This window comes from Coregonus lavaretus (genome assembly GCF_964263955.1).
Source record: "Coregonus lavaretus genome assembly, chromosome: 2".
Classification (NCBI taxonomy): domain Eukaryota; kingdom Metazoa; phylum Chordata; class Actinopteri; order Salmoniformes; family Salmonidae; genus Coregonus; species Coregonus lavaretus.
In genome coordinates this window covers 40,484,736-40,512,612 of record NC_139989.1, presented here as the reverse complement: position 1 = coordinate 40,512,612, position 27,877 = coordinate 40,484,736, and the positions used below count along the sequence as shown (strand labels likewise).

The 27,877-nt window shown below is 42.3% G+C and overlaps 2 protein-coding genes across 2 annotated transcripts in view; one reads left to right on the top strand and one right to left on the bottom strand.

Annotated features, from left to right (window-relative positions):
* Positions 1 to 21,778, bottom strand: part of LOC311104527 (sorting nexin-8-like) — a 30,060-nt gene extending 8,282 nt beyond the window's left edge. Inside the window, exons 1-4 of the mRNA XM_084146390.1 lie at positions 21,718 to 21,778; positions 4,927 to 5,054; positions 4,092 to 4,221; positions 191 to 381 (exon numbers count right to left, since the gene is read on the bottom strand). Coding sequence (XP_084002516.1) covers positions 191 to 381; positions 4,092 to 4,221; positions 4,927 to 5,054; positions 21,718 to 21,739 — 471 coding nt within the window. The 5' untranslated portion in view covers positions 21,740 to 21,778. The remainder of the gene's footprint in view (positions 1 to 190; positions 382 to 4,091; positions 4,222 to 4,926; positions 5,055 to 21,717) is intronic.
* Positions 21,779 to 23,152: 1,374 nt separating this feature from the next.
* LOC311145868 (protein tweety homolog 3-like) overlaps positions 23,153 to 27,877 on the top strand; it is a 62,035-nt gene continuing 57,310 nt past the window's right edge. The window contains exon 1 of the mRNA XM_084182217.1: positions 23,153 to 23,571. Coding sequence (XP_084038343.1) covers positions 23,446 to 23,571 — 126 coding nt within the window. The 5' untranslated portion in view covers positions 23,153 to 23,445. The remainder of the gene's footprint in view (positions 23,572 to 27,877) is intronic.

The window sequence follows — 27,877 nt, the reverse complement described above, 5'->3', positions numbered from 1 at the left end:
ATAATTGAGGAGCCAACAATAGAGCCAGAGGGAATTACTGGCTTTTTGGAGTTATGATCAAAATTCCTAGTAAAAATTAAAAAGGTAAATATATGGTAAAGTATGTGCTTGACGTTTTTTATGAATAATTTCCTTCTTCTAACGAAGGCCATTTTTGTTACGATCATATATAATTAAATGCAGCCTTCACCTGGCTGGTGATCTGGTACTCCACGTGTTTGAGGAACAGACCCTTCTTCTCAGGAATTAGCTCCACCTGGACTGTATCCCTGGCCAGCAGCTTGCCCAGGGTCTGGGACACTGTGAGGGGGCTCTCCTGAGTTGGCTGCATCCTCAGATTCTGGAGGTCCTTGAACTCACCAAGTTGGGGCTTAGGGAACTCTTTCAAACAAACACCAAGTCAAACATGAGTAACCAATGCTCTCATATACTCATTTATCTAGAAGGCAATCAGCACAGCTATGCTCACAGACAAGGTGTACACATCCAGCTGTATTGAACTAATATACATAATTTATGATTCCCTGTAGTGCAGGTTTGAATAAAAATGTTTTACTACACACATCCATGTTGTGTGGGAAAAGCAAGCATGTTCCAATGTACATTTGACATTTCACCTCCCTTATGTGAATGGGAGAATTCAAGTGTCTGAAGGATCAGACGGTAAGTCTGATCCTGGGGGCTCCCGAGTGGCGCAGCGGTCTAAGGCACTGCATCTCAGTGCTTGAGGCTTCACTACAGACCCCCTGGTTCGATTCCAGGCTGTATCACAACCGGCCGTGATTGGGAGTCCCATAGGGCAGCGCACAATTGGCCGGTGTAGGCCGTCATTGTAAATAAGAATTTGTTCTTAACTGACTTGCCTGGTTAAATAAAGGTGAAATAAATAAATAAAATAAAAGTCTGATCCTTCAGACACTTGAATTCTCCCATTCACATTTTTAAAAAACATTTATTTAATCAGGGGAGCCCAAAAGAGACCAGTGTCTCTTTTGCAATGGTGCCTTGAGGACAAAAATGTAATCAATACAACAACAAAATATAGAAAATAAACTACAAGACAGCTATAAATACATTACATACGATTATTACAACAAGTTATAATAGTCAATTGAAACAACTGCACACTTCAGTGAACTCATTTAACAACAGAGTTTTAAAAACTGCCCTATCGGTACCAGGGAATCCAGGTGTAATTTGTTTAGTAAGGTATTCAATAACTGTGGTGCGTTAAAACTAAAGGCAAATTTACCAAACTTTGTGGAGACAACTGGGACCTCAAGAGTTAAGAAAACCTCAGAACGGGATTGGTATCTCATATTTTAATATTTAAACAGGGAAGTGAGGTATGTTGGAAACTTGTGGAGCAGAGCTTCCTGCTGTTCATGGAGAGACAAGATAAAAGAAGCCCACATTAAATCTTAGCTTTTTAACTAGCTAATCAGTATGTTTTTTAAACGTTAGATCTTTATCAATCCAAACGCCCAGATATTTATTGGCGGGAACCCGCTCGATGAGAGAACCATCCAATTAGTGAATATGCAGCTCATCTTAGAGAATAACATATATTTAGTTTTGCCCGCATTAAGTACACGTTTTAAATCAACAAGGGCTTTCTGTAATGCAACAAAATCAGATCGCAGCTCTAACATAGCTTGGTCAACTGTGGAATGCAGTGTTTGGTTTTCGCCAGGCATAATGGCACCCATGTCGTCCAAAAAGTTGACTCAAGTTTGCCAAAAAGCACCTGGATGATCATGAAGACTCTTGCAAGAATGTTCTATTATTGATTCAAAAGATGATTCAAAAGTATAACTTTTTGGACAACATGGGACCCATTATGCCTGGCGAAAACCAAACACTGCATTCCCCAGTAAGAACCTCAAACCAGCGGTCAAGCATGGTGGTGGTAGTGTGATGGTTTGGGGATGCTTTGCTGACTCAGGACCTGGACGACTTGCCTTAATAGAAGGAACCATGAATTCTGCTCTGTATCAGAGAATTCTACAGGAGAATGTCAGGCCATCCGTCTGTGAGCTGAAGCGCAGCTGGGCCATGCAGCAAGACAATGATCCAAAACACACAATCAAGTCTACATGAAAATGGGTAAAAAGCAACACATTTTAAGTTTTGGAATGGCCTTGTCAAAGTCCAGACCTAATCCCAATTGAGATGTTGTGTCAGGACTTGAAACAAGCAGTTCATGCTTGAAAACCCACAAATGTCGCTGAGTTACAGCAGTTCTGCATGGAAGAGTGGGCCAAAATTCCTCCACAGCGACGTGAGAGACTAATAAACAACTACAGGAAGCGTTTGGTTCCTGGTTGTGCTAAAGGTGGCACAACTAGTTATTGAGTGTAAGGGGGCAATTACTTTTTCACACAGGGGCATTGGGTGTTGCATAACTTTATTTATGAAATAAATTAAATAAGTATATAATTGTAGTGTTATTTGTTCACTCAGGTTCCCTTTATCTAATATTAGGTTTTTGTTGAAGATCTGATAATATTCAGTATAAAAAATATGCAAAAGTAAAGAAAATTAGAAAGGGGGCAGATACTTTTTCACGCCACTGTATATAAATAGTAAAGAGAACAGGTCCCAATACCGACCTCTGCGGTACACCTTTCGTAATATTGAGGAAACTAGACTTGACACCATCAGAAAGCACACATGCCTCTCCCTAAACTCAAATGTCTCTTTCGTCTTGTTAAGTTGCGTCAATTCAAATCTGGTATTAGGAACAAAAGAGGTCAATACACGTCTTCTAAAAAAGACTAGTATTTTAATTAATGCAAAACCTTCAATGGTAAATATGATGTTCGTATATACGGGTCCACTGAAATACCACGCAGGGCACTCAGAGAACTGATCCATTGTTCTAAGTTCTTCTTCAAATACTCTGACAGAGATAGTTCCCGCTCCCTGCTGGGCCAATCAGAGTAGAGACTGAGCGTGGTTTAGACTTACTCAGCCAATCGTTGGTGCACAGGCTGGTCCCAGCCACTTGGCGCTCCACTGTTGCACACTGTTGCCAGGCATACGTTTGTTATCATCACAACCTGTAGAGTCAGCACCCATAGACACTGTTCCCCTGTACTCCTTGTACCTACGTGCCTTGGACGGTTCACAGATCACAAAGAGGCAGTGTTCGTGTCTGTGAGAAATACAAGTCTTATCTCATCCTACCCCCTAACGTTCCTCACATGAATCACAGCTTGTTATGTGAAACAACAGTACAGTACAAACCTATTATATTTAATCATTAATGCATTCTTTCTAAACTAGGCATCACATCTAGATCCCCACAGTCTTTCAAACAACAGTGATGAGGGTGTGATTCATGTGATCCTGAATTCAACCCTCCTTGCACATTTCACAGAGAGGTATGAGCAGAGTTAATCAACTTCCTACAACAACCAGGAAACCAGTTCTACCATAGCTCAGCAGAGAAAACATGACATCAGTTTCACAGAAAGCAGTCAGCTGCCATATTGGCAGCACCTGAAATAACACAGAGGGCCCTAAATAATCATATGAGCTTTGGAACAGAGCTCTAACTCAGGGCTGTGTTTGGAGTAATGGCTACCTCTGAAAAATCAAAGACTCATCCTCCTCTCCAACTTAATGGTACTGTACACTGTAACACTCATGCTTTTCTTCACAAAAACCTAGCCGCAGCATGTGAAAGTAAATTGATTCATATAATCAAGAAATACAAGTGTACATGAGAGAGAGGGAAGAGTTCTTCCTGTAACTCTCTGGGACGGGAGCTGGTGTATTCCTGGACGCAATGCCCAGCGGTTAGAGGAAACCGGCCAACACATACAACACACTATGTTAAAACTAGGACCACCTTTTTGGCACAGCACACTTGCTTGTTTTGTGTGCAAATACAATGTGTACTTTAGCTTGTCACATGCATATTAAACTTCACACAATAAATATATAGTGAACTGAACTTTCTCACACAAGCTGTTTATAGGAGTCACAATGGTTCTTGACCTTAGATACTAAACAGTCAAGCTACTCATTAAGCTACACATTTACTGCGGTGTCCTCACTTGAAAACAACTAGTTCAAAGGCTTACCTTGTATGCAGTTCTCCAAGAGTTTCGGGCTTGGTTGCTTTCCTTGCTGAGCAAGTGCAATCAACGCCAGTGCTTTATAGAGGGACAACTTGCTTAAGAATCCATCAGTGTAGTTAACATGCTCAGCAATCTGGAAAAGACAAGGACATACTATGACTCTCTTAAAAGGTCATTGCTCAATCCAAGGTCTAAATCCAGCAGTGGTTGACAAGAAAATGCAGAAAACACTTTAGTATTGATATACTACAGTAAGAGACATCAAACTGAACCATGAGGCCTCAGCTGAAATAAATCTATGAAGTGTTTCCATGGATAATGTGTAACACATTATATTTTCCATGTCCATGTGCACTTAATAACACAACTTTTAAACGTCATCCCCTCAAATACCATCACTTTCGAGTAAGCTTTACTGAAGCAAATACCACTAATTAAAAGGCAGCAAGGAGATAGTTTGGAGAAAACACCCTTACTAATAACTGGTGTTGGAACTAGTATTGTAATTACCCCCTTAGTACTTAGTGGTAAAACAAATATAGGCTTGAGAGGGTCTTTGGATAGAGTTGAATGGTTTGTATCAAAGAGCGCTAGATATTTTGCAAGTATTTTCTGTCTAGTGTCTACCTCCTATTCTGAAGAATGTCTTGTTCACTTTTCTTGGAGTTCCAAGAAGGGAAGCGGATAGAAAACCCTAATACATAACAAACCAGTCTGTGCTTCTGTGTGATAACAACAAAAACATGAGCCTAAAAAACCTAACCACAAACTTCCTTTCCACATTTGGCGGGCATTCTAATTATAGCTGTGACAAGTAAAGCAAACGTTTTGTGTTCACCTGGCCCTGCACAGCACTGGGAAGATCTGTCCTGCTGAGCAACCTCTGGAAGACCTCAACCTGCACTCGTTCATCTATCTTACTCCGGATGGCCTCATACACCTCCCTGTAGTATGGAGGAACTGATCCTGAGAGAGGAGGAGCACAAACCATTAGGCATGGATTTATCTGGATGAATAGACATTTTTCTTAATTGCATGATTTGTTGTTAAACATCATGGCAAATTCTATTTTATTTAACCTAAACAAATAAAATGTATTGGTCGAGTACAAATATTTTACAGATGTTCTCGCAGGTGCAGAGAAATGCTTATGTTTCTAGCTCCAACAGTGCAGTAATACCTATCAATGCAAAACACACAAAATCAAAATAATTAAAATAAATAAATTAAGAAATATCGTAATGAGCAATGTCAGTGTCCGGAATATATATATATATACAGTGGGGAAAAAAAGTATTTAGTCAACCACCAATTGTACAAGTTCTCCCACTTAAAAAGATGAGAGAGGCCTGTAATTTTCATCATAGGTACACATCAACTATGACAGACAAAATGAGAAAAAAAAATCCAGAAAATCACATTGTAGGATTTGTAATGAATTTATTTGCAAATTATGGTGGAAAATAAGTATTTGGTCAATAACAAAAGTTTCTCAATACTTTGTTATATACCCTCTGTTGACAATGACACAGGTCAAACGTTTTCTGTAAGTCTTCACAAGGTTTTCACACACTGTTGCTGGTATTTTGGCCCATTCCTCCATGCAGATCTCCTCTAGAGCAGTGATGTTTTGGGGCTGTCGCTGGGCAACACAGACTTTCAACTCCCTCCAAAGATTTTCTATGGGGTTGAGATCTGGAGACTGGCTAAGCCACTCCAGGACCTTGAAATGCTTCTTACGAAGCCACGCCTTCGTTGCCCGGGCGGTGTGTTTGGGATCATTGTCATGCTGAAAGACCCAGCCACGTTTCATCTTCAATGCCCTTGCTGATGGAAGGAGGTTTTCACTCAAAATCTCACGATACATGGCCCCATTCATTCTTTCCTTTACACGGATCAGTCGTCCTGGTCCCTTTGCAGAAAAACAGCCCCAAAGCATGATGTTTCCACCCCCATGCTTCACAGTAGGTATGGTGTTCTTTGGATGCAACTCAGCATTCTTTGTCCTCCAAACACGACGAGTTGAGTTTTTACCAAAAAGTTATATTTTGGTTTCATCTGACCATATGACATTCTCCCAATCCTCTTCTGGATCATCCAAATGCACTCTAGCAAACTTCAGATGGGCCTGGACAAGCAGGGGGACACGTCTTGCAGTGCAGGATTTGAGTCCCTGACTGCGTAGTGTGTTACTGATGGTAGGCTTTGTTACTTTGGTCCCAGCTCTCTGCAGGTCATTCACTAGGTCCCCCCGTGTGGTTCTGGGATTTTTGCTCACCGTTCTTGTGATCATTTTGACCCCACGGGGTGAGATCTTGCGTGGAGCCCCAGATCGAGGGAGATTATCAGTGGTCTTGTATGTCTTCCATTTCCTAATAATTGCTCCCACAGTTGATTTCTTCAAACCAAGCTGCTTACCTATTGCAGATTCAGTCTTCCCAGCCTGGTGCAGGTCTACAATTTTGTTTCTGGTGTCCTTTGACAGCTCTTTGGTCTTGGCCATAGTGGAGTTTGGAGTGTGACTGTTTGAGGTTGTGGACAGGTGTCTTTTATACTGATAACAAGTTCAAACAGGTGCCATTAATACAGGTAACGAGTGGAGGACAGAGGAGCCTCTCAAAGAAGAAGTTACAGGTCTGTGAGAGCCAGAAATCTTGCTTGTTTGTAGGTGACCAAATACTTATTTTCCACCATAATTTGCAAATAAATTCATAAAAATTCCTACAATGTGATTTTCTGGATTTTCTTTTCTGAATTTGTCTGTCATAGTTGACGTGTACCTATGATGAAAATTACAGGCCTCTCTCATCTTTTTAAGTGGGAGAACTTGCACAATTGGTGGCTGACTAAATACTTTTTTTCCCCACTGTATATATATATATATATATATATATATAGCTCATATAGCTCAAAAAAATAAAGGGAACACTAAAATAACACATCCTAGATCTGAATGAATGAAATAATCTTATTAAATACTTTTTTCTTTACATAGTTGAATGTGCTGACAACAAAATCACACAAAAATTATCAATGGAAATCAAATTTATCAACCCATGGAGGTCTGGATTTGGAGTCACCCTCAAAATTAAAAGTGGAAAACCACACTACAGGCTTATCCAACTTTTGATGTAATGTCCTTAAAACAAGTCAAAATGAGGCTCAGTAGTGTGTGTGGCCTCCACGTGCCTGTATGACCTCCCTACAACGCCTGGGCATGCTCCTGATGAGGCTAAAGCATCCGCCAACTCCTGGACAGTCTGTGGTGCAATGTGGCGTTGGTGGATGGAGCGAGACATGATGTCCCAGATGTGCTCAATTGGATTCAGGTCTGGGGAACGGGCGGGCCAGTCCATAGCATCAATGCCTTCCTCTTGCAGGAACTGCTGACACACTCCAGCCACATGAGGTCTAGCATTGTCTTGCATTAGGAGGAACCCAGGGCTGTGCGGCCCCCCAAAGAAATGCCACCCCACCATGACTGACCCACCGCCAAACCGGTCATGCTGGAGGATGTTGCAGGCAGCAGAACGTTCTCCACGGCGTCTCCAGACTCTGTCACGTCTGTCACATGTGCTCAGTGTGAACCTGCTTTCATCTGTGAAGAGCACAGGGCGCCAGTGGCGAATTTGCCAATCTTGGTGTTCTCTGGCAAATGCCAAACGTCCTGCACGGTGTTGGGCTGTAAGCACAACCCCCACCTGTGGATGTCGGGCCCTCATACCACGCTCATGGAGTCCGTTTCTGACCGTTTGAGCAGACACATGCAGATTTGTGGCCTGCTGGAGGTCATTTTGCAGGGCTCTGGCAGTGCTCCTCCTGCTCCTCCTTGCACAAAGGCGGAGGTAGCGGTCCTGCTGCTGGGTTGTTGCCCTCCTACGGCCTTCTCCACGTCTCCTGATGTACTGGCCTGTCTCCTGGTAGCGCCTCCATGCTCTGGACACTACGCTGACAGACACAGCAAACCTTCTTGCCACAGCTCGCATTGATGTGCCATCCTGGATGAGCTGCACTACCTGAGCCACTTGTGTGGGTTGTAGACTCCGTCTCATGCTACCACTAGAGTGAAAGCACCGCCAGCATTCAAAAGTGACCGAAACATCAGCCAGGAAGCATAGGAACTGAGAAGTGGTCTGTGGTCACCACCTGCAAACCAGTCCTTTATTGGGGGTGTCTTGCTAATTGCCTATAATTTCCATCTGTTGTCTATCCATTTGCAAAACAGCATGTGAAATGTATTGTCAATCAGTGTTGCTTCCTAAGTGGACAGTTTGATTTAATAGAAGTGTGATTGACTTGGAGTTACATTGTGTTGTTTAGCAGTGTATATATATATATATATATACATACAGTGAGGGAAAAAAGTATTTGATCCCCTGCTGATTTTGTACGTTTGCCCACTGACAAAGACATGATCAGTCTATAATTTTAATGGTAGGTTTATTTGAACAGTGAGACACAGAATAACAACAACAAAAATCCAGAAAAACGCATGTCAAAAATTTTATAAATTGATTTGCATTTTAATGAGGGAAATAGGTATTTGACCCCCTCTCAATCAGAAAGATTTCTGGCTCCCAGGTGTCTTTTATACAGGTAATGAGCTGAGATTAGGAGCACACTCTTAAAGGGAGTGCTCCTAATCTCAGTTTGTTACCTGTATAAAAGACACCTGTCCACAGAAGCAATCAATCAATCAGATTCCAAACTCTCCACCATGGCCAAGACCAAAGAGCTCTCCAAGGATGTCAGGGACAAGATTGTAGACCTACACAAGGCTGGAATGGGCTACAAGACCATCGCCAAGCAGCTTGGTGTGAAGGTGACAACAGAGAAAGACAAAATAACTGTCAATCTCCCTCGGCCTGGGGCTCCATGCAAGATCTCACCTCGTGGAGTTGCAATGATCATGAGAACGGTGAGGAATCAGCCCAGAACTACACGGGAGGATCTTGTCAATGATCTCAAGGCAGCTGGGACCATAGTCACCAAGAAAACAATTGGTAACACACTACGCCGTGAAGGACTGAAATCCTGCAGCGCCCGCAAGGTCCCCCTGCTCAAGAAAGCACATATACAGGCCCGTCTGAAGTTTGCCAATGAACATCTGAATGATTCAGAGGAGAACTGGGTGAAAGTGTTGTGGTCAGATGAGACCAAAATGGAGCTCTTTGGCATCAACTCAACTCGCCGTGTTTGGAGGAGGAGGAATGCTGCCTATGACCCCAAGAACACCATCCCCACCGTCAAACATGGAGGTGGAAACATTATGCTTTGGGGATGTTTTTCTGCTAAGGGGACAGGACAACTTCATCGCATCAAAGGGACGATGGACGGGGCCATGTACCGTCAAATCTTGGGTGAGAACCTCCTTCCCTCAGCCAGGGCATTGAAAATGGGTCGTGGATGGGTATTCCAGTATGACAATGACCTAAAACACACGGCCAAGGCAACAAAGGAGTGGCTCAAGAAGAAGCACATTAAGGTCCTGGAGTGGCCTAGCCAGTCTCCATTCCTTAATCCTATAGTAAATCTGTGGAGGGAGCTGAAGGTTCGAGTTGCCAAACGTCAGGCTCGAAACCTTAATGACTTGGAGAAGATCTGCAAAGAGGAGTAGGACAAAATTCCTCCTGAGATGTGTGCAAACCTGGTGGCCAATTACAAGAAACGTTTGCCACCAAGTACTAAGTCATGTTTTGCAAAGGGGTCAAATACTTATTTCCCTCATTAAAATGCAAATCAATTTATAAAAAAAATTATATGCATTTTTCTGGATTTTTTTGTTGTTATTCTGTCTCTCACTGTTCAAATAAACCTACCATTAAAATTATAGACTGATCATGTCTTTGTCAGTGGGAAAACGTACAAAATCAGCAGGGGATCAAATACTTTTTTCCCTCACTGTATATATATATATATATATATATATATATATATATATATATATATATATATATATATATATAGAGAGAGAGAGAGAGAGAGAGAGAGAGAGATACAGTGGGGAGAACAAGTATTTGATACACTGCTGATTTTGTACGTTTTCCTGCTTACAAAGCATGTAGAGGTCTGTATTTTTTATCATAGGTACACTTCAACTATGAGAGACGGAATCTAAAACAAAAATCCAGAAAATCACATTGTATGATTTTTAAGTAATTCATGTGCATTTTATTGCATGACATATGTATTTGATCACCTACCAACCAGTAAGAATTCCGGCTCTCACAGACCTGTTAGTTTTTCTTTAAGAAGCCCTCCTGTTCTCCACTCATTACCTGTATTAACTGCACCTGTTTAAACTCGTTACCTGTATAAAAGACACCTGTCCACACACTCAATCAAACAGACTCCAACCTCTCCACAATGGCCAAGACCAGAGAGCTGTGTAAGGACACCAGGGATAAAATTGTAGACCTGCACAAGGCTGGGATGGGCTACAGGACAATAGGCAAGCAGCTTGGTGAGAAGGCAACAACTGTTGCCGCAATTATTAGAAAATGGAAGAAGTTCAAGATGACGGTCAATTACCATCGGTCTGGGGCTCCATGCAAGATCTCACCTTGTGGGGCAATGATCATGAGGAAGGTGAGGGGTCAGCCCAGAACTACACGGCAGGACCTGGTCAATGACCTGAAGAGAGCTGGGACCACAGTCTCAAAGAAAACCATTAGTAACACACTACGCCGTCATGGATTAAAATCCTGCAGCGCACGCAAGGTCCCCCTGCTCAAGCCAGCGCATGTCCAGGCCCGTCTGAAGTTTGCCAATGACCATCTGGATGATCCAGAGGAGGAATGGGAGAAGGTCATGTGGTCTGATGAGACAAAAATAGAGCTTTTTGGTCTAAACTCCACTCGCCGTGTTTGGAGGAAGAAGAAGAATGAGTACAACCCCAAGAACACCATCCCAACCGTGAAGCATGGAGGTGGAAACATCATTCTTTGGGGATGCTTTTCTGCAAAGGAAACAGGACGACTGCACCATATTGAGGGTAGGATGGATGGGGCCATGTATCGCGGGATCTTGGCCAACAACCTCCTTCCCTCAGTAAGAGCATTGAAGATGGGTCGTGGCTGGGTCTTCCAGCATGACAACGACCCGAAACACACAGCCAGGGAAACTAAGGAGTGGCTCCGTAAGAAGCATCTCAAGGTCCTGGAGTGGCCTAGCTAGTCTCCAGACCTGAACCCAATAGAAAATCTTTGGAGGGTGCTGAAAGTCTGTATTGCCCAGCGATAGCCCCGAAACCTGAAGGATCTGGAGAAGGTCTGTATGGAGGAGTGGGCCAAAATCCCTGCTGCAGTGTGTGCAAACCTGGTCAAGACCTACAGGAAACGTATAATAATAATAATAATAATAATATGCCATTTAGCAGACGCTTTTATCCAAAGCGACTTACAGTCATGCGTGCATAAATTTTTGTGTATGGGTGGTCCCGGGGATCGAACCCACTACCTTGGCGTTACAAGCGCCGTGCTCTACCAGCTGAGCTACAGAGGACCACACGTATGATCTCTGTAATTGCAAATAAAGGTTTCTGTACCAAATATTAAGTTCTGCTTTTCTGATGTATCAAATACTTATGTCATGCAATAAAATGCATATTAATTACTTATAAATCATACCTATGATAAAAATTACAGACCTCTACATGCTTTGTAAGTAGGAAAACCTGCAAAATCGGCAGTGTATCAAATACTTGTTCTCCCCACTGTATGTCATGCAATAAAATCAAATTAATTACTTAAAAATCATACAATGAGATTTTCTGGATTTTTGTTTTAGATTCCGTCTCTCACAGTTGAAGTGTACCTATGATAAAAATGACAGACCTCTAAATGCTTTGTAAGTAGGAAAACCTGCAAAATCGGCAGTGTATCAAATACTTGTTCTCCCCACTGTATGTATGTATGTATGTATGTATGTATGTATGTATGTATGTATGTATGTATGTATGTATGTATGTATGTATGTATGTATGTATGTATGTATGTATGTATGTATGTATATATATATATATATATATATTACACTGAGTGTACAAAACATTAAGAACACCTGCTCTATCCATGACATAGACTGAACAGGTGAATCCATGTGAAAGCTATGATCCCTTATTGATGTCACTTGTTAAATACACTTAAATCAGTGTAGATGAAGGGGAGGAGACAGGTTAAAGAAGGATTTCTAAGCCTTGAGACGTGGATTGTGTTTGTGTGCCATTCAGAAGGTGAATGAGCAAGACAAAATATTTAAGTGCCTTTGAACAGGTTATGGTAGTAGGTGCCAGGCACACAGGGATGTGTCAAGAACTACAACGCTGCAGGGTTTTTCACGCTCAACAGTTTCAGTGTGTATAAAGAATGGTCCACCACCCAAAGGACATCCAGCCAACTTGACACAACTGTGGGAAGCATTGGAGTCAACATGGGCCAGCATCCCTTTCGAAACCTGGTTGCGTCCATGCCCCGACGAATTGAGGCTGTTCTGAGGGCAAAAGGGGAGGGGGAGGGTGCAACTCAATATTAGGAAGGTGTTCCTAATGTTTGATATACTCAGTGAATATGCATATAATGGTGTGAATTATAGACAGTGTGGACAGTATATGAATAGAAAAGGTGTGTACAGCAGTAGGATGAGCCTTGACTAGAATACAGTATATACATATGAAGTGGGTAAAACAATATTATTGATTACAGAAAATATATTATTTCACAGTGGTTTAGATGGTACAATGATTCTCTACACTATACTTGCTTGTTTTGTCACAAACTGAAATTAGGCAAACTATTAGAATTGTTGTGTCAGGAAATGGCGGAGCGATTTCTGCATAGTGCATTTTTAACACAGATCTCATAAACAATCTCAAGCACAAGCCCACCTGCTAGTGAGTAGCCAGCTAATCTTTATATTTAAAGTCTAGACAACTTGGATCTACAGTGCATGTTGTGTTACAGCCTGAATTTAAAATGGATTAAATTGAGATTTTGTGTCACCAGCCTACACACAATACCCCATAATGTCAAAGTGGAATTATGTTTTTAGAAATGTTTACTAATTAAACATGAAAAGCTTAAATGTCTTGAGTCAATACGTATTCAACCCCTTTGTTATGGCAAGCCTAAATAAGTTCAGGAGTAAAGATTTGCTTAACAAGTCACATAATAAGTTGCATGGACTCACTCTGTGTGCAATAATTGTGTTTAACATGAGTTTTGAATGACTACCTCATCTCTGTACCCCACACACTCTGTAAGGTCCCTCAGTCGAGCACTTAATTTCAAACTCAGATTCCACCACAAAGACCAGGAAGGTTTTCCAATGTTTCTCAGAGAAGTGCACCTATTGGTAGATGGGTAAAAAAAAAAAAAAAAAAAACATTGAATATCCCTTTGACCATGGTGAAGTGTTTTTCAAATAAATGATGATTGCCTAATCATTTTGAATGTACGCAAGTGTCGTGACTTTCATTAATCTGTTGACTATAATTTATTGAATCAACTAACTATGTTTAATGGTTACTCGATTAAATTAATCATGTAACAATTAACTCATTAGGATTTGGGGCACCACAGAAGAAGTTGTTTATAGAGTTACCATCTCCCGAATTAAACTCTAAAAGGTCTTTACCTATCACTATGTATAAAACAGTCAACGTATCAATCATTACCTCTTATCAGTCTCATTCTGAATGCTCGTAGACTTCTTGGATCTGCACAAACCCCAGCATTACTTATGATTCAGCACTACACAAATTGGCTTAATTATTTATTTACTAGCTAACTAAATAATAACACAGAATACATTCATACTTAATACATGAGAAAAAGTCCCTAGCGGACTAATAACAGCATGACTGCTTGGTTATCAAAAGAGGGAGGGGTAAAGGAAGAGGGAGAGATAGAGAGAAAGAGAGAGTCAAACTTATTGTTGATACATTTGGAAACTGCCCTCAAAGTAATCATCATACATTGCTCACGAACCAACGCCCATTTTGGAGTAAGAAACCAATTAATGTATTTACATGTTTGCCGCTCGTCTATCTCTGTTGAAACAAGCCCTCTTGGAAAGGAGGTTTTGGCTGGGTCTTCGCTCAGCTCACTTATAAGGCTCTGATTGCCCACCAGAGGTCACAATGTCCTTCTTCTTTGTTGTCCTGGCTTGGCTTGGAGTGGAGTGTTCAAATAGAACAAATACTCAGAAGCCTTCTAATGACTGTCTGAGATGGGATTTTCTCCTTCCCACCTCATGTCTTTAGTCAGAGTTTACAGCTGCAGACTGGCAATGTTCAGGTCTAGTCTGGTGAGTTTATCTTCTTCACCTTGTGTTGAGATTCAAAGTTCTAAGCATTTCAAATGTGTGGACTACCGTCTCCACGCTTTCTGGTCTAACCATTTTAAGCCATGTAGCCACAGCTCCACGTTTTCTGGTCTAACCATTTTAAGCCATGTAGCCACAGCTCCACGTTTTCTGGTCTAACCATTTTAAGCCATGTAGCCACAGCTCCACATTTTCTGGTCTAACCATTTTAAGCCATGTAGCCACAGCTCCACGTTTTCTGGTCTAACCATTTTAAGCCATGTAGCCACAGCTCCACGTTTTCTGGTCTAACCATTTTAAGCCATGTAGCCACAGCTCCACGTTTTCTGGTCTAACTATTTTAAGCCATGTAGCCACAGCTCCACGTTTTCTGGTCTAACCATTTTAAGCCATGTAGCCACAGCTCCACGTTTTCTGGTCTAACCATTTTAAGCCATGTAGCCACAGCTCCACGCTTTCTGGTCTAATGTAAATTTCGTTACCAAGGCTTTTTATGCACTCTGGTAAAAGGGGCGTTCCTACTTGCTGACACGGTCTCTGAGCTCACTCGGGGCGTGGCTACTGACTGTGCATAGCTTATATGAAAACCTATGATCTTGTTAGAAAACTAAAATCACATTCCTATCTTAACAACAATACTTTCATAATTTTTCATTTCTTATACACAACGTATTGGTTTAAGACTTGACAGATGGAATGTGTATATGTTCCAAATTACAGTACTTTCTTGATACCATCCTTAATGACATCACAAAATAATAAACAATATGACATGATTATTCTTTAGATCCCCACTGACCATTCCCCACATTCTGATGTTGGAAATATTGATCCAGTGTTCACTTTTTGGATGTAAAAGTTTTGGCGGCAAAAGTATTCTGGGGGACAAGGCACATTCCTTTCACCATACTAGAGGGCCAGAGATAGATTATCCTCCTCTCTAATTTATGGCAGTGTTAAGGTGTCAAGACCGGCACTATACAGGTAAAAGTCAGTAAATTAGAATATTTTGAAAAACTTGATTTATTTCAGTAATTGCATTCAAAAGGTGTAACTTGTACATTATATTTATTCATTGCACACAGACTGATGCATTCAAATGTTTATTTCATTTAATTTTGATGATTTGAAGTGGCAACAAATGAAAATCCAAAATTCCGTGTGTCACAAAATTTGAATATTACTTAAGGCTAATACAAAAAAGGGATTTTTTAGAAATGTTGGCCAACTGAAAAGTATGAAAATGAAAAATATGAGCATGTACAATACTCAATACTTGGTTGGAGCTCCTTTTGCCTCAATTACTGCATTAATGCGGCGTGGCATGGAGTCGATGAGTTTCTGGCACTGCTCAGGTGTTATGAGAGCCCAGGTTGCTCTGATAGTGGCCTTCAACTCTTCTGCGTTGTTGGGTCTGGCATTCTGCATCTTCCTTTTCACAATACCCCACAGATTTTCTATGGGGCTAAGGTCAGGGGAGTTGGCTGGCCAATTTAGAACAGAAATACCATGGTCCGTAAACCAGGCACGGGTAGATTTTGCGCTGTGTGCAGGCGCCAAGTCCTGTTGGAACCTGAAATCTCCATCTCCATAGAGCAGGTCAGCAGCAGGAAGCATGAAGTGCTCTAAAACTTGCTGGTAGACGGCTGCGTTGACCCTTGATCTCAGGAAACAGAGTGGACCGACACCAGCAGATGACATGGCACCCCAAACCATCACTGATGGTGGAAACTTTACACTAGACTTCAGGCAACGTGGATCCTGTGCCTCTCCTGTCTTCCTCCAGACTCTGGGACCTCGATTTCCAAAGGAAATGCAAAATTTGCTTTCGTCAGAAAACATGACTTTAGACCACTCAGCAGCAGTCCAGCTCTTTTTTTCCTTAGCCCAGGTGAGACGCTTTTCGCGCTGTTTCTTGGTCAACAGTGGCTTGACACGAGGTATGCGGCAGTTGAAACCCATGTCTTTCAAGCGTCTCTTGGTGGTGGATCTTGAAGCCCTGACTCCAGCAGCTGTCCACTCCTTGTGAATCTCCCCCACATTTTTGAATGGGTTTTTTTTCACAATCTTGACTAGGGCGCGGTGATCCCTATCGCTTATACACTTTTTCTGACCACAGTTTTTCCTTCCCTTTGCCTCTCTATTAATGTGTTTGGACACAGAGCTCTGAGAACAGCCAGCCTCTTCTGCAATAACCTTTTGTGTCTTTCCCTCCTTGTGCAATGTGTCGATGGTCGCCTTTTGGACAGCTGTCAAATCTGAAGTCTTCCCCATGTTTGTGTAGGCTTCAGAACTGGACTGAGAGACCATTTAAAGCCCTTTGCAGGTGTTTTGAGTTAATCAGCTGATTATTTTGTGGCACCAGGTGTCTTCAAAATGTAACCCTTACACAATATTCTAATTTTGTGACACACGGAATTTTGGATTTTCATTTGTTGCCACTTCAAATCATCAAAATTAAATGAAATAAACATTTGAATGCATCAGTCTGTGTGCAATGAATAAATATAATGTACAAGTTACACCTTTTGAATGCAATTACTGAAATAAATCAAGTTTTTCAAAATATTCTAATTTACTGACTTTTACCTGTAAGTATAATGTTTCTTTGCAGGACAAGGATTGTCCTGACTTTCAAGATTGCCTGAATTGCTTTGCCTTGCTTTTCTGGTTGGCTGGCAAGTTTCACCATCCAATTATTTCAGATCTACACGAGTGCAAGTTTTACCATGGCACGGACTGTAGCGATATGTTGGCACATGAGAAGTATTAGAATTTGGCAAATATTTGTAAAAAAGTTATTGCATTCTATATAGTGGCTTGCGAAAGTATTCACCCCCCTTGGCATTTTTCCTATTTTGTTGCATTACAATCTGTAATTTAAATGCCAAGGGGGATGAATACTTTTGCAAGGCACTGTACATGCTGGCTTTCGTGGACTACCTGAGACATGAAACATAGGTGGGAGGGCATACAGGTTGTCACTAATGCTGGTGACACTGTCTGTGATTTATTTAGAATTCAAGGCACACTTAACCAGCATGGCTACCACAGCATTCTGCAGCGATACGCCATCCCATCTGGTTTGGGCTTAGTGGGCCTATCATTCGTTTTTCAACAGGACAATGACCCAACACAACTCCAGGCTGTGTAAGGGCTATTTTACCAAGAAAGAGAGTGGATGGAGTGCTGCATCAGATGACCTGGCCTCCACAATCCCCCGATCTCAACCCAATTGAGATGGTTTGGGATAAGTCGGACAGCAGAGTGAAGGGAAAAGCAGCCAACAGTGCTCAGCATATGTGGAAACTCCTTCAAGACTGTTGGAAAAGCATTCCAGGTGGTTGAGAGAATGCCAAGAGTGTGCAAAGCTGTCATCAAGGCAAAGGGTGGCTATTTGAAGAATCTCAAATATAAAATATATTTTGATTTGTTTAACACTTTTTTGGTTACTACATGATTCCATATGTATTATTTAATATTTTTGGTGTCTTCACTATTATTATACAATGTAGAAAATTGTAAAAATTAAGAAAAACCCTGGAATGAGTAGGTGTGGCCAAACTTTTTTGACTGGTCACGTATTTTCTATGCAAACTTTCCAAATGTCGACAACAACAACAAAATAATCACTGGACAAGTTAATGGAAACATAGCTAGTGAATGTTCCTGAGTGGCTTAGTTACAGTTTTGACTTAAATTGGCTTGAAAATCTATGCCAATAATTGAAAATGGCTGTCTAGCAATGATCAACAACAAACTTTACAGAGCTTGAAGAATTTGTTAAAGAATAATGTGCAAATATTGTACAATCCAGGTGTGCAAAGCTCTTAGAGACTTACCCTGTAGCTCAGTTGGTAGAGCATGGCGCTTGCAACGCCAGGGTTGTGGATTCGTTTCCCACGTGGGGGCCAGTATGAAAATGTATGCACTCACTAACTGCAAGTCGCTCTGGATAAGAGCGTCTGCTAAATGACTAAAAATGTTTTTTAAATGTACCCAGAAAGACACAGCTGTAATCGCTGACAAAGGTGATTCTAGCATGTATTGTGTCAGGGGGTTGAATACTTCTAATCAATATATATTAGTGTTTTATTTTTCATAAAATATTTTATCAAATATTATAATATTTCTTCCACTTTGACATTCGAGTATTTTGTGTAGATCGTTGACAAAAAATGACAATTAAATGCATTTTAATCCCAACTTGTAACACAACAAAATGTGGAAAAGGTCAAGGGGTGTGAATACTTTCTGAAGGTACATTCAGGTAACTGCCAAAATAAAGGAAACAACCAAATAAAGTGTCTTAATAGGGCACTGGGCCACCACGAGCCAGAACTGCCTGAATGCACCTTGGCATAGATTCTACAAGTGTCTGGAACTCTATTAGAGGGATGCGACACCATACTTTCGCGAGAAATTCCATTTTATATTTTGTTGATGGTATTGGAAAACGCTGTCTCAGGGACCACTCCAGAATCTCCCATAAGTGTTCAATTGGTTTGAGATCTGGTGACTGAAACGACCATGGCATATGGTTTACATCGTTTTCATGCTCATTAAATCATTCAGTGGCCACTCGTGCCCTGTGGGATGAAGGCATTGTAATCGATAGCAAAGCCTTGGTAGCCAAAATAATGGCCTGCCCAGCATTTTTATACATGACCCTAAGCATGATGGGTTGTTAATTGCTTAATTAACTCAAGAACCACACCTGTTTTCAATATACTGTAATGACCCGGGCTGGGTCATAAGGAAAAAGAGACGGACACCAGGTGTGCAGGGCAGAACACAGGTTTATTCCTAAACTGGGCTATTGTTCAGGCCACAGCCCACGCCGCTAAATTCCGAACGTACACAAATACACAACGTCAAGTTAAGGGGCAGACTCATAGGAGCAGATCAGGGTCCCGAATAGAAGAGAGAGAGAGATGAGAAAGTAACCCCTATTTATGCATTTCAAAACCCTGCAGGATTACCCATCATACCCACCCAACCTTTCCTTAAATCCTTAAAACGACCCGGAGGTCGCATCAGTCTCTTGGGCCTCCCCGTGACTCTCACCGGTGGACCTCCAGAACACTAATCTGCCCAAATGTCATTTCCAGCGCCCTCCGAAGAGGCAGCCCCCTCCCCAGGCTCAGGTTGCACTAGAGTCTCCTCGTTAGACTGTTCCCGTGGGCTCACATCAGAGTCCTCACTCCCATTCCATACCGTTTTCCTCCCTCTGTAGGGCGCCAATCGATCCCGGTGGACCACCACCTTCCTGCTCCGTGGGGGGACCTCCACATGGTACGTCACCTCCCCCACTCTCTCTATCACCAGACACGGCCCCACCCAGGCACTGTCCAGCTTTGGGCACCGCCCCTTCTTGCGCGTGGGGTTGTGAGGTCACACGCATTCTCCCACTCCAAAGTGCCTTCCCCTAGCACGCGAGTCATAGTGGCGCTTTGGTGCACTCCTGCGTTCTCGAGCTGCTCTCTTGCGAAGGTGTGAGCCGCTTCTAACCGGTTCTGCAGACGACGAACATAGTTCGGGCCAGGCAAAACCCCGTCGTCGTTATCAGGAGGGCGGCCAAACGTCAGTTCGGCTGGGGTGCACAACTCACGACCTAACATTAGTAGCGCTGGGGAGCACGCAGTCGATTCTTGAACAGCCGACCTACATGCCATAAGAATAAACGGTAAGTGGGTGTCCCAATCTCGCTGGTGTTTTGAGGTAACGATGGCCAGCTACTGCGCTAATGTTCTGTTAAATCTTTCCACCAGGCCATCACTCTGGGGGTGAAGCGGAGTAGTGTGCGTCTTCTCCGCGCCTGACCATCTACACAACTCTGAGAACACCCGTGACTCTAATTTTCTCCCTTAGTCGCTGTGAATAGACTGTGGCACCCCAAACCGACTGATTATTCCCCCTACCAACGCATCAGCTATTGTCTCTGCCTCCTGGTCTGGGAGAGCGTAAGCCTCTGGCCACTTGGTGAAGTAGTCCATAGCAGTTAGAATCCACCTGTTACCGCTGTCTGTGGTTGGAAACGGCCCCACTATGTCTACCCCCAGTCTCTCCAAGGGCTCCCCTACTGGGAATTGTTGTAGGAGAACAATAACACACCCACGAACACAGAACACAATACCGGGTCGTTACAATACTTTGTTTCCCTCATATACTCAAGTGTTCCCATTATTTTGGCAGTTACCTGTAAGTCTATGGGCGAAACAGTGCTTAAAATAATATATTTTTGTATTGGCAAACATGTTTACAAAGTAAACTTTTAATAGTATGTCGATAACTTTCCTATGCTAGTCTGGGTACCAGTCTTTTTAGCTAACTTTCCACTCCTGTCATTTGCCAAGATGCTGATTTTAAAAAAGTACAACGGGAATCCTCTGTTCTCCCCACGTCCAATTAAATGTATTATGTCAGAATACCCAATGTTAGAATGTTTGTAATCAAATGTATTAATTCCATTAGAACGTTTTCCTATCCGCCTAATTTGCATAAACATTGTGATTGGATGATTGCTGTGAGGGTTATCGAATCCGGATCAAATCCTCTGATCTCCTCGAGCTCATTAATGATAGAATGTTCATATGAAGATTGCCGAAAGGCTAGTCTCTTAGGCAAATGACAGGATAGGCAAGGAGTGGAATATAATAGCTAAACAGAGACGACTACCAGGCTAGTCCTATGCTATGGAACGTTGAATACGCGAGTTGAACAGGTCATAGAAATATAATCTAGATTGTATTTCTATGGGACAGGTAACATCCATAACAGGTGAGAACATGGGACTGAGGAGACCAATGCATCAGTACAGTAGTTTAACCTACTGTATACAAAAAAAAAACTACAGGTATCGGTCAAATCACCCTTAATGACTTTTTTATTGAATAATATCTCATGTTGTTCTTGTCTATTACTGTTCTGTACTTTCATGTATTTGTACGTTTCGTGTGGACCCCAGGAAGAGTAGCAAATGGGGATCCAATAAACTAAACTATACTAAACACCCTTCCTAAACTTGTAATCTAATGCTCAGACTAGTAACCTATATTTTACAATTCTCAGTAAACCTACTATATTACTGTTTACCTTACAGTTGACAGGTTTTGTAGTTACATCACGAATCGTATGCTTAAATATGGCTCTGAACACTTAACACCGCGTTCTCTTGGTCTGAATTCAATCAACAAACAACCCCCCAAAAAACATTGTCGCCACGTAGAACGTTTAGAAAAAGTCGAGAACACATTCTTAAATCCAACATAAAGATGCGGAACATAACATGTATTTAGCAAATTACCTTCATTGAGCTCGCCTGCCATAGTTCAGATTGTCATGTGAGCACGACAGCACCTCCATGTGATTTCCTGAAGAAAAAAACCCGAAGAATTTCCTATTTCTTAAAGTTGTAGTGAACTTTGGATTTTTGCCAGATTTCAGACCTTATGCAACAGTACTGTATATGTCCATACATGATTGAAGGCACAGTAGGCATTAAACTAGACCTGGATTACTGCAAATGGGATATTAGGAATCCAGAACATAGGAGCATAGGTGGACAAGTGTTATTATTTATGTGCCGCCCCCCAATATGTGCCATTGTATATGTGCGCCCCCCCCCCCCCCCCCCCCCTTAATTATAGCCAAACCCTAATTTGATTTGGGGAAAAAACTCTAGCCAAATAAATAAAATATCATCTCTTTGAGGACCATTGCACCAAATCTATTTATTGGATATTGATATACACATTTTTATATGTTTACATTGTAACCTATTTTTACCTGTTGGTCACTCAATGGGTTCAGACGGTCTAAACGGTTGAAGGGTGATTTGTGGGTTTGTCTCCTCCAATAGATCCCGAAGGATGGTGTTATTGTACAGTGTGTGTGTGTGTGTCATAATGATTTCCTGGATACAGCCCAATAGTTTGTTCATTCTTCCCTTTACTCAGCAGGTCGACTCGACAATTCGTGCTTACTCAAAATATGCCTGGGTGTGTGTAGCTTCACCAACTCGCCACCAGAGGTCACTACACACAAATAATTTGCACGAGACAGCTGTGATGCGTGAGGAGTGGGGTTGTTGTGGGTGCGAGCGGGACGGCAATCTGCATCGGATGGTGTGGAGGTTGCTGCATCGTTGTCCCCTGAACAGTTCACCGGATTGTTGTTTATCTTTAGTGCATGAACAGGAATAGTCGACTTTAAACTACTTTGCAATACAGTAAAAGACTTGGCCGTCATCAGAGCATTTTGGAAAATTGAAGAAAGCCGAGATGTCAAAGACAAAGGGCCCAAATGGAACTGGAGCAACCACGGACGGGGCACGGATATATCCGTTAGCCTGCTGCTAGCTTGATCAATTGGAACACGAGGAACTATCAACTGGCTATGACTAATAACGAGGAAAGGATAGTCAAATTGTAGTCCAGAAGGAATGGTTGAGAATCAATCAAATGTTTTAGGTACGCATTTTTTTATTGCAAAAGTATTTGAATGGAATGGATGCGGTCTGTAGAATTGATTAACAACAATAGCTAGCCGGCTAGCTAGCTAACGTTACTTGCATGTTGAATTGGGAAGCCATCCAGTTAGCCAAATAACGTTACGTCATCTGTACACTAGTTAACCAGGCAGGCAACTACAATAAGGTGGATGGACTGTCACCTGCGTGTGGGTGCTGGTGAAGTTAGTTGACTGGGTAGGCCATTATTCTTCCTTCAGCTTTTTTCGACACAGTTTATTGTTACGAAATGACAAGTGAACATGGGAGTGTTATAGGACAGTGGATATAGTTAGCTACCGTTTTGGCAGGACAGTAGGAAAGAAGTGACAACCGATATCTCAGGTACAGTAACGTTGGACTACAATGCAGTAGGTCTGACGTTCTGCATTCGGACATAGGGATCTCTGGTTTTGCTGGACCGCTTGCTAACAAAAACTTTATGACGCAGGCTCAGTTTATTATTTCATTTTTGACTGACCACACCGGTCACAGTTTCCCTAAAGCTTCCACAGCCCTCATACCATGGCAGCGGTTGTCAACTACTCACCACCATGGTGGGTGAACCTGCTACACCGACTCCCTCATTTCAACCTTCAATTCGAACAGACAAGCAGTGATTTTCGCCCAGAGGACTCTTCATATCAACAGGTAACTTTTGACATGCACTTACTTGAACTGTGCCTTGTGAATCAGAAGCAATACATGTCTCAGTCAAACATACGTTTGTAAACAAAGGAGGTGCCAGTTGGTTGCTGTTGTTTGATGTATGAAAATATTCTGGGATGATGCAATTGATAGAGGATTTTGGGGGAGTTGAACAAATGGGGCAGGCATCAGCACAGACCAAAGACAATGCTTATTAAACTTGTTTGGTGCAGAGCCTTTGAAAAAAATACTCAAGACTCCTTATTAACCGTAATTCCCTAGGTGTGGTACAGTATATAGGCCTAGACCTAGTCCCTGCTGAGACTGGGGGGTGACTGGGGGGTGACTGACAACTACTCTTGCAGGCTATATTCCTCAAACTGTTGGAATGTTGATTTCCCATTGCAGAAACAGCCACTGTTGCCTTCTGACAAGACATGACATGTATGGATTCCAGGGATGGGTGGAGATGGATTAAAGACAGCGGTCTTTAAACTGACTCATGTCATAACAGGGATCCCATATGTCATAAATTGCTGCATAATCATAACTATTAATCTAGGCTTGTTTTCCAGTTCTCCTAATTAAGTGTATGTGGGGGGGAAGAATAATGCCCATTTACTGTGTGTCCATTATGGCTTTGGCCTGTGCAACAGCAAACAGAAACTATGGACATTTTAAGTTAACTAGCTAATCACAGGAGATGGGGATTTCCGAAACGAGCTTGTCTGCTTCCAAAGTGTATGGAGGAGGACAAGAGATTAACAGATGGCTTCCCCTTCTTTGTCAGCTGCTGTGGGTATCACGACGACAGAGTTGTCACAACAGGCTCAAAAAAGAGGGCTGTATTTTCTGGCACTGCGTGTGACTGTCAGTTGAGTGCTCAGGGAGAAGGGAAAGGGAGATTGCCAGAGCTGTTCATTCACAGCTTCTAGGGCCAAGATAACCTGTCAGTTATCAAACTTAATGCTGGGCCGTGGGCCTGCTGACCAAACACTTCATCCAGCCTACACATCTCAAGATAACCCCAGGTGAAGTCATGCTGAAGGAATTGAATGTACTATCCCCGACCTACAAAGTAATTTCTCACATTTCTTGAGATAACTCTGTCCTAACCAAGGCAAGCTGTGGGCCATGTCAGTGTGAATGAGACTCAGTTATGTCTGTAATGTGCCATGTGTTAGCTGATGATTAGTCTGTTAGGCATTATTGGCATTCTTTTCTGCATTCCTGTCATACTGGAACTCTTTTCCTCAGGAGACAGAGCCCAGCACCAATAGGTCATTAAGACCTTGATGTATGACCATTGACCTGAGGTTGTCGTTTGGCTGCCTGATTTTACATTTAATAATTTAGCAGATGCTCTTATCCAGAGTGACTTACAGTTAGTGCATTCGTCTTAACGGAGAATTTTATAATAATAATAATAATATGCCATTTAGTAGACGCTTTTATCCAAAGCGACTTACAGTCATGTGTGCATACATTTTTACGTATGGGTGGTTCCGGGAATCGAACCCACTACCCTGGCGTTACAGGGCATCCAGAAAACATGAACTGATGCTCCAAAAACACCCAAATATGTCCTTTTACAAACGGCAAAGCTCTCAGTATCCTGATGCAGGTCTTTAGATGTTGTACACATGGCATTTTGTCATACCAAACTGTATCTGCAACTTTATAATACATTTTCTTAACTCAAGCGATAATTTCTAGCGTGCACATATTGGCGTGCATGCATGTATTTCCTTGTTCCTCACGCTTCTGCTTATACCTCAGTGGCTACTGCGCACATATAAGTTAGGGGAGGGGCGTGGCTCAGAAACACACTAGGCAGTCCACAACAACGTGTCCACTGTAAACGCAGAGCTGCTAGCTAGCTGCCGTTCGCTAATCTACCATGCAAGCTACATTCTTTTTTACTATGCTACCAACATGTCTGACTAGAAAATACAAGGAGGAAATGTTCGAATTTGCAGGCGAGCGTTATTTATTTGAACCGGCATACACAGACGAAGATCTTCAACAGATGGAGGATGACGGCAAAAGGAGAGGGAGGGACTGAGCAGGCAGGAGCTCAGGCAGATATTCCTCCAGCAGCTGAGATGCGACTCGGGACATCTGGGATCTGGTGGTATACCTGTGGGCAATGCCAAGCGATGCCCACTGAAGCCAAGTATCTTTGCTGCGCAGAGTTGGACCTGCTTATACCAGCTTTGGAAAATCTATACTGAACAAAAATATAAATGCAACAATTTTACAGAGTTACAGTTCATATAAGGAAATCAGTCAATTGAAATAAATGCATTAGGCCCTAATCTATGGATTTCACATGACTGAGCAGTGGCACAGCCATGGGTGGGCCTGGGAGGGCATAGGCCCACCCACTTGGGCGCCAGGCCCAGCCAATCGGAATGAGTTTTTCCCCACAAAGGGGCTTTATTACAGACAGAAACACTCCTCAGTTTCATCAGCTGTCCGGGTGGCTTGTCTCTGACGATCCCGCGGGTGAAGAAGCCGGATGTGGAGGTCCTGGGCTGGCGTGGTTACACGTGGTCTGTGGTTGTGAAGCAGGTTGGACGTACGGCCAAATTCTCTAAAATGACGTTGGAGGCGACTTATGGTAGACAAATAAACATTACATTCTCTGGCAACAGCTCTGGTGGACATTACTGCAGTCAGCATGCAGCATGCAGTTGCATTGTGTTGTGTGACAAAACTGCACATTTTAGAGTGGCCTTTTATTGTCCCCAGCACATGGTGCACCTGTTTTTTCATACATTTACATTTTAGTCATTTAGCAGACACTCTTATCCAGAGCAACTTATAGGAGCAATTATGGTTAAGTGCCTTGCTTAAGGGCACATCGACAGATTTTTCACCTAGTCGGCTCAGGGATTAGAACCAGCGACCTTTCGTTTACTGGCACAACGCTCTTAACCAATAAGCTACCTGCCGCCCCATTACGGCGTTCTCTTTGAAGAAAATATGTCAATGCCATTGCCATCGAATGACCGCAGCAGCAGGGTTTGTGACGACGTGCGACTATTTAGGGAGAAGTGGGAGAAAACCCATCGGACTTTGCTTGAATGGTTTTGTGCGTCGAAATAGGATCTGTATTAGAAAATGTTATATGCAGAAAAGACAACAGACAAGGACAAGGTAGGCATATCTTTATTTTTGACTTGTTAATGTTGTGTCAATACAAAAATGTGACCGATCCTCTCCAAACTAGCATTTGTTAATTTGTTGATTAATATTTATAAGTAATAACCTGAATAATAATGAAATGACATGATAATAACGAAGTGTAATGTCTTGTTTCAAGTAGATTTTTATTAAGACTCATATCAATGTCAACAAGTGTACAAATATAATTGTTACCTCCCATTTTTTGATTACCATTTGTTTGGTGGCTGTGCTTAGGGAGCAGGAACTCACACTGGGGTGCCGGCACCAGAGTGGGAACGTTCATTTTGTCCTTTTGGAGCGACAGTGGTAAGGGGTAGGAGTCCGAATCAGCTACAATCTGGGCCTTGTCTGGTCTTGGAACACATGCGATGTTCTTGGGTGGTCGTCTTGGAAGTTGTACGCGGGAGAGCGGGTCCTTGTCCTCCCGTCTTTTCAGCACACGCTCTACCAGGTCCAACCGGAAGGTCTGTTTTGTTGGCTCGTAAATGTTCTTAGTGTCCCATGCTTTGGTTTGTTTTGAGAGAACCATACTGTACCTAGGTGTGCCTGAGGAGAAATGAAATTTTTTCACTTCCGCATAAGATTTACTCACGAAGTCTGCCTGGTGTCTACCTTTCCTGAAAATAAGAGTCTACAAAGATATGAAAACAATGACGATGTGATTAGCTTCTCCCTAACCCTAGACAATGTCTCCAGTCACCATGGCCCTTTATAGAATCCATGACCTGTCCATTATAGAATCCATGACCTGTCCAATGCAAAACCATCACATTTTACCTGCAGCAGTGGTTGCCTGTCAGGTGTTTTTGGCCGGGGCTACAACAAAAATGTGTGATGTGGGGGTTACTCGTGAACCAGAGTTGGGAAACACTGATCTAAGGTGTAAGGTCTTCAAATTCTAACACATGTTGAAATCTGAAAAGCTTCTGAGAGTACAATGTAATCCACTCACTTGTGGTGCAACTTCATGGGTTGGTTCTAGCTGACTTGGAGCAGTGGTCAATTCACTTGAGGTTTCCTTTGACATAAAAAAACCATAAGCAACAAGACAACAATGCCAAATAAGTCTTTTATACATATAAGCGAAAGCATTATTGGTAACTGTTGATAAGCAGTG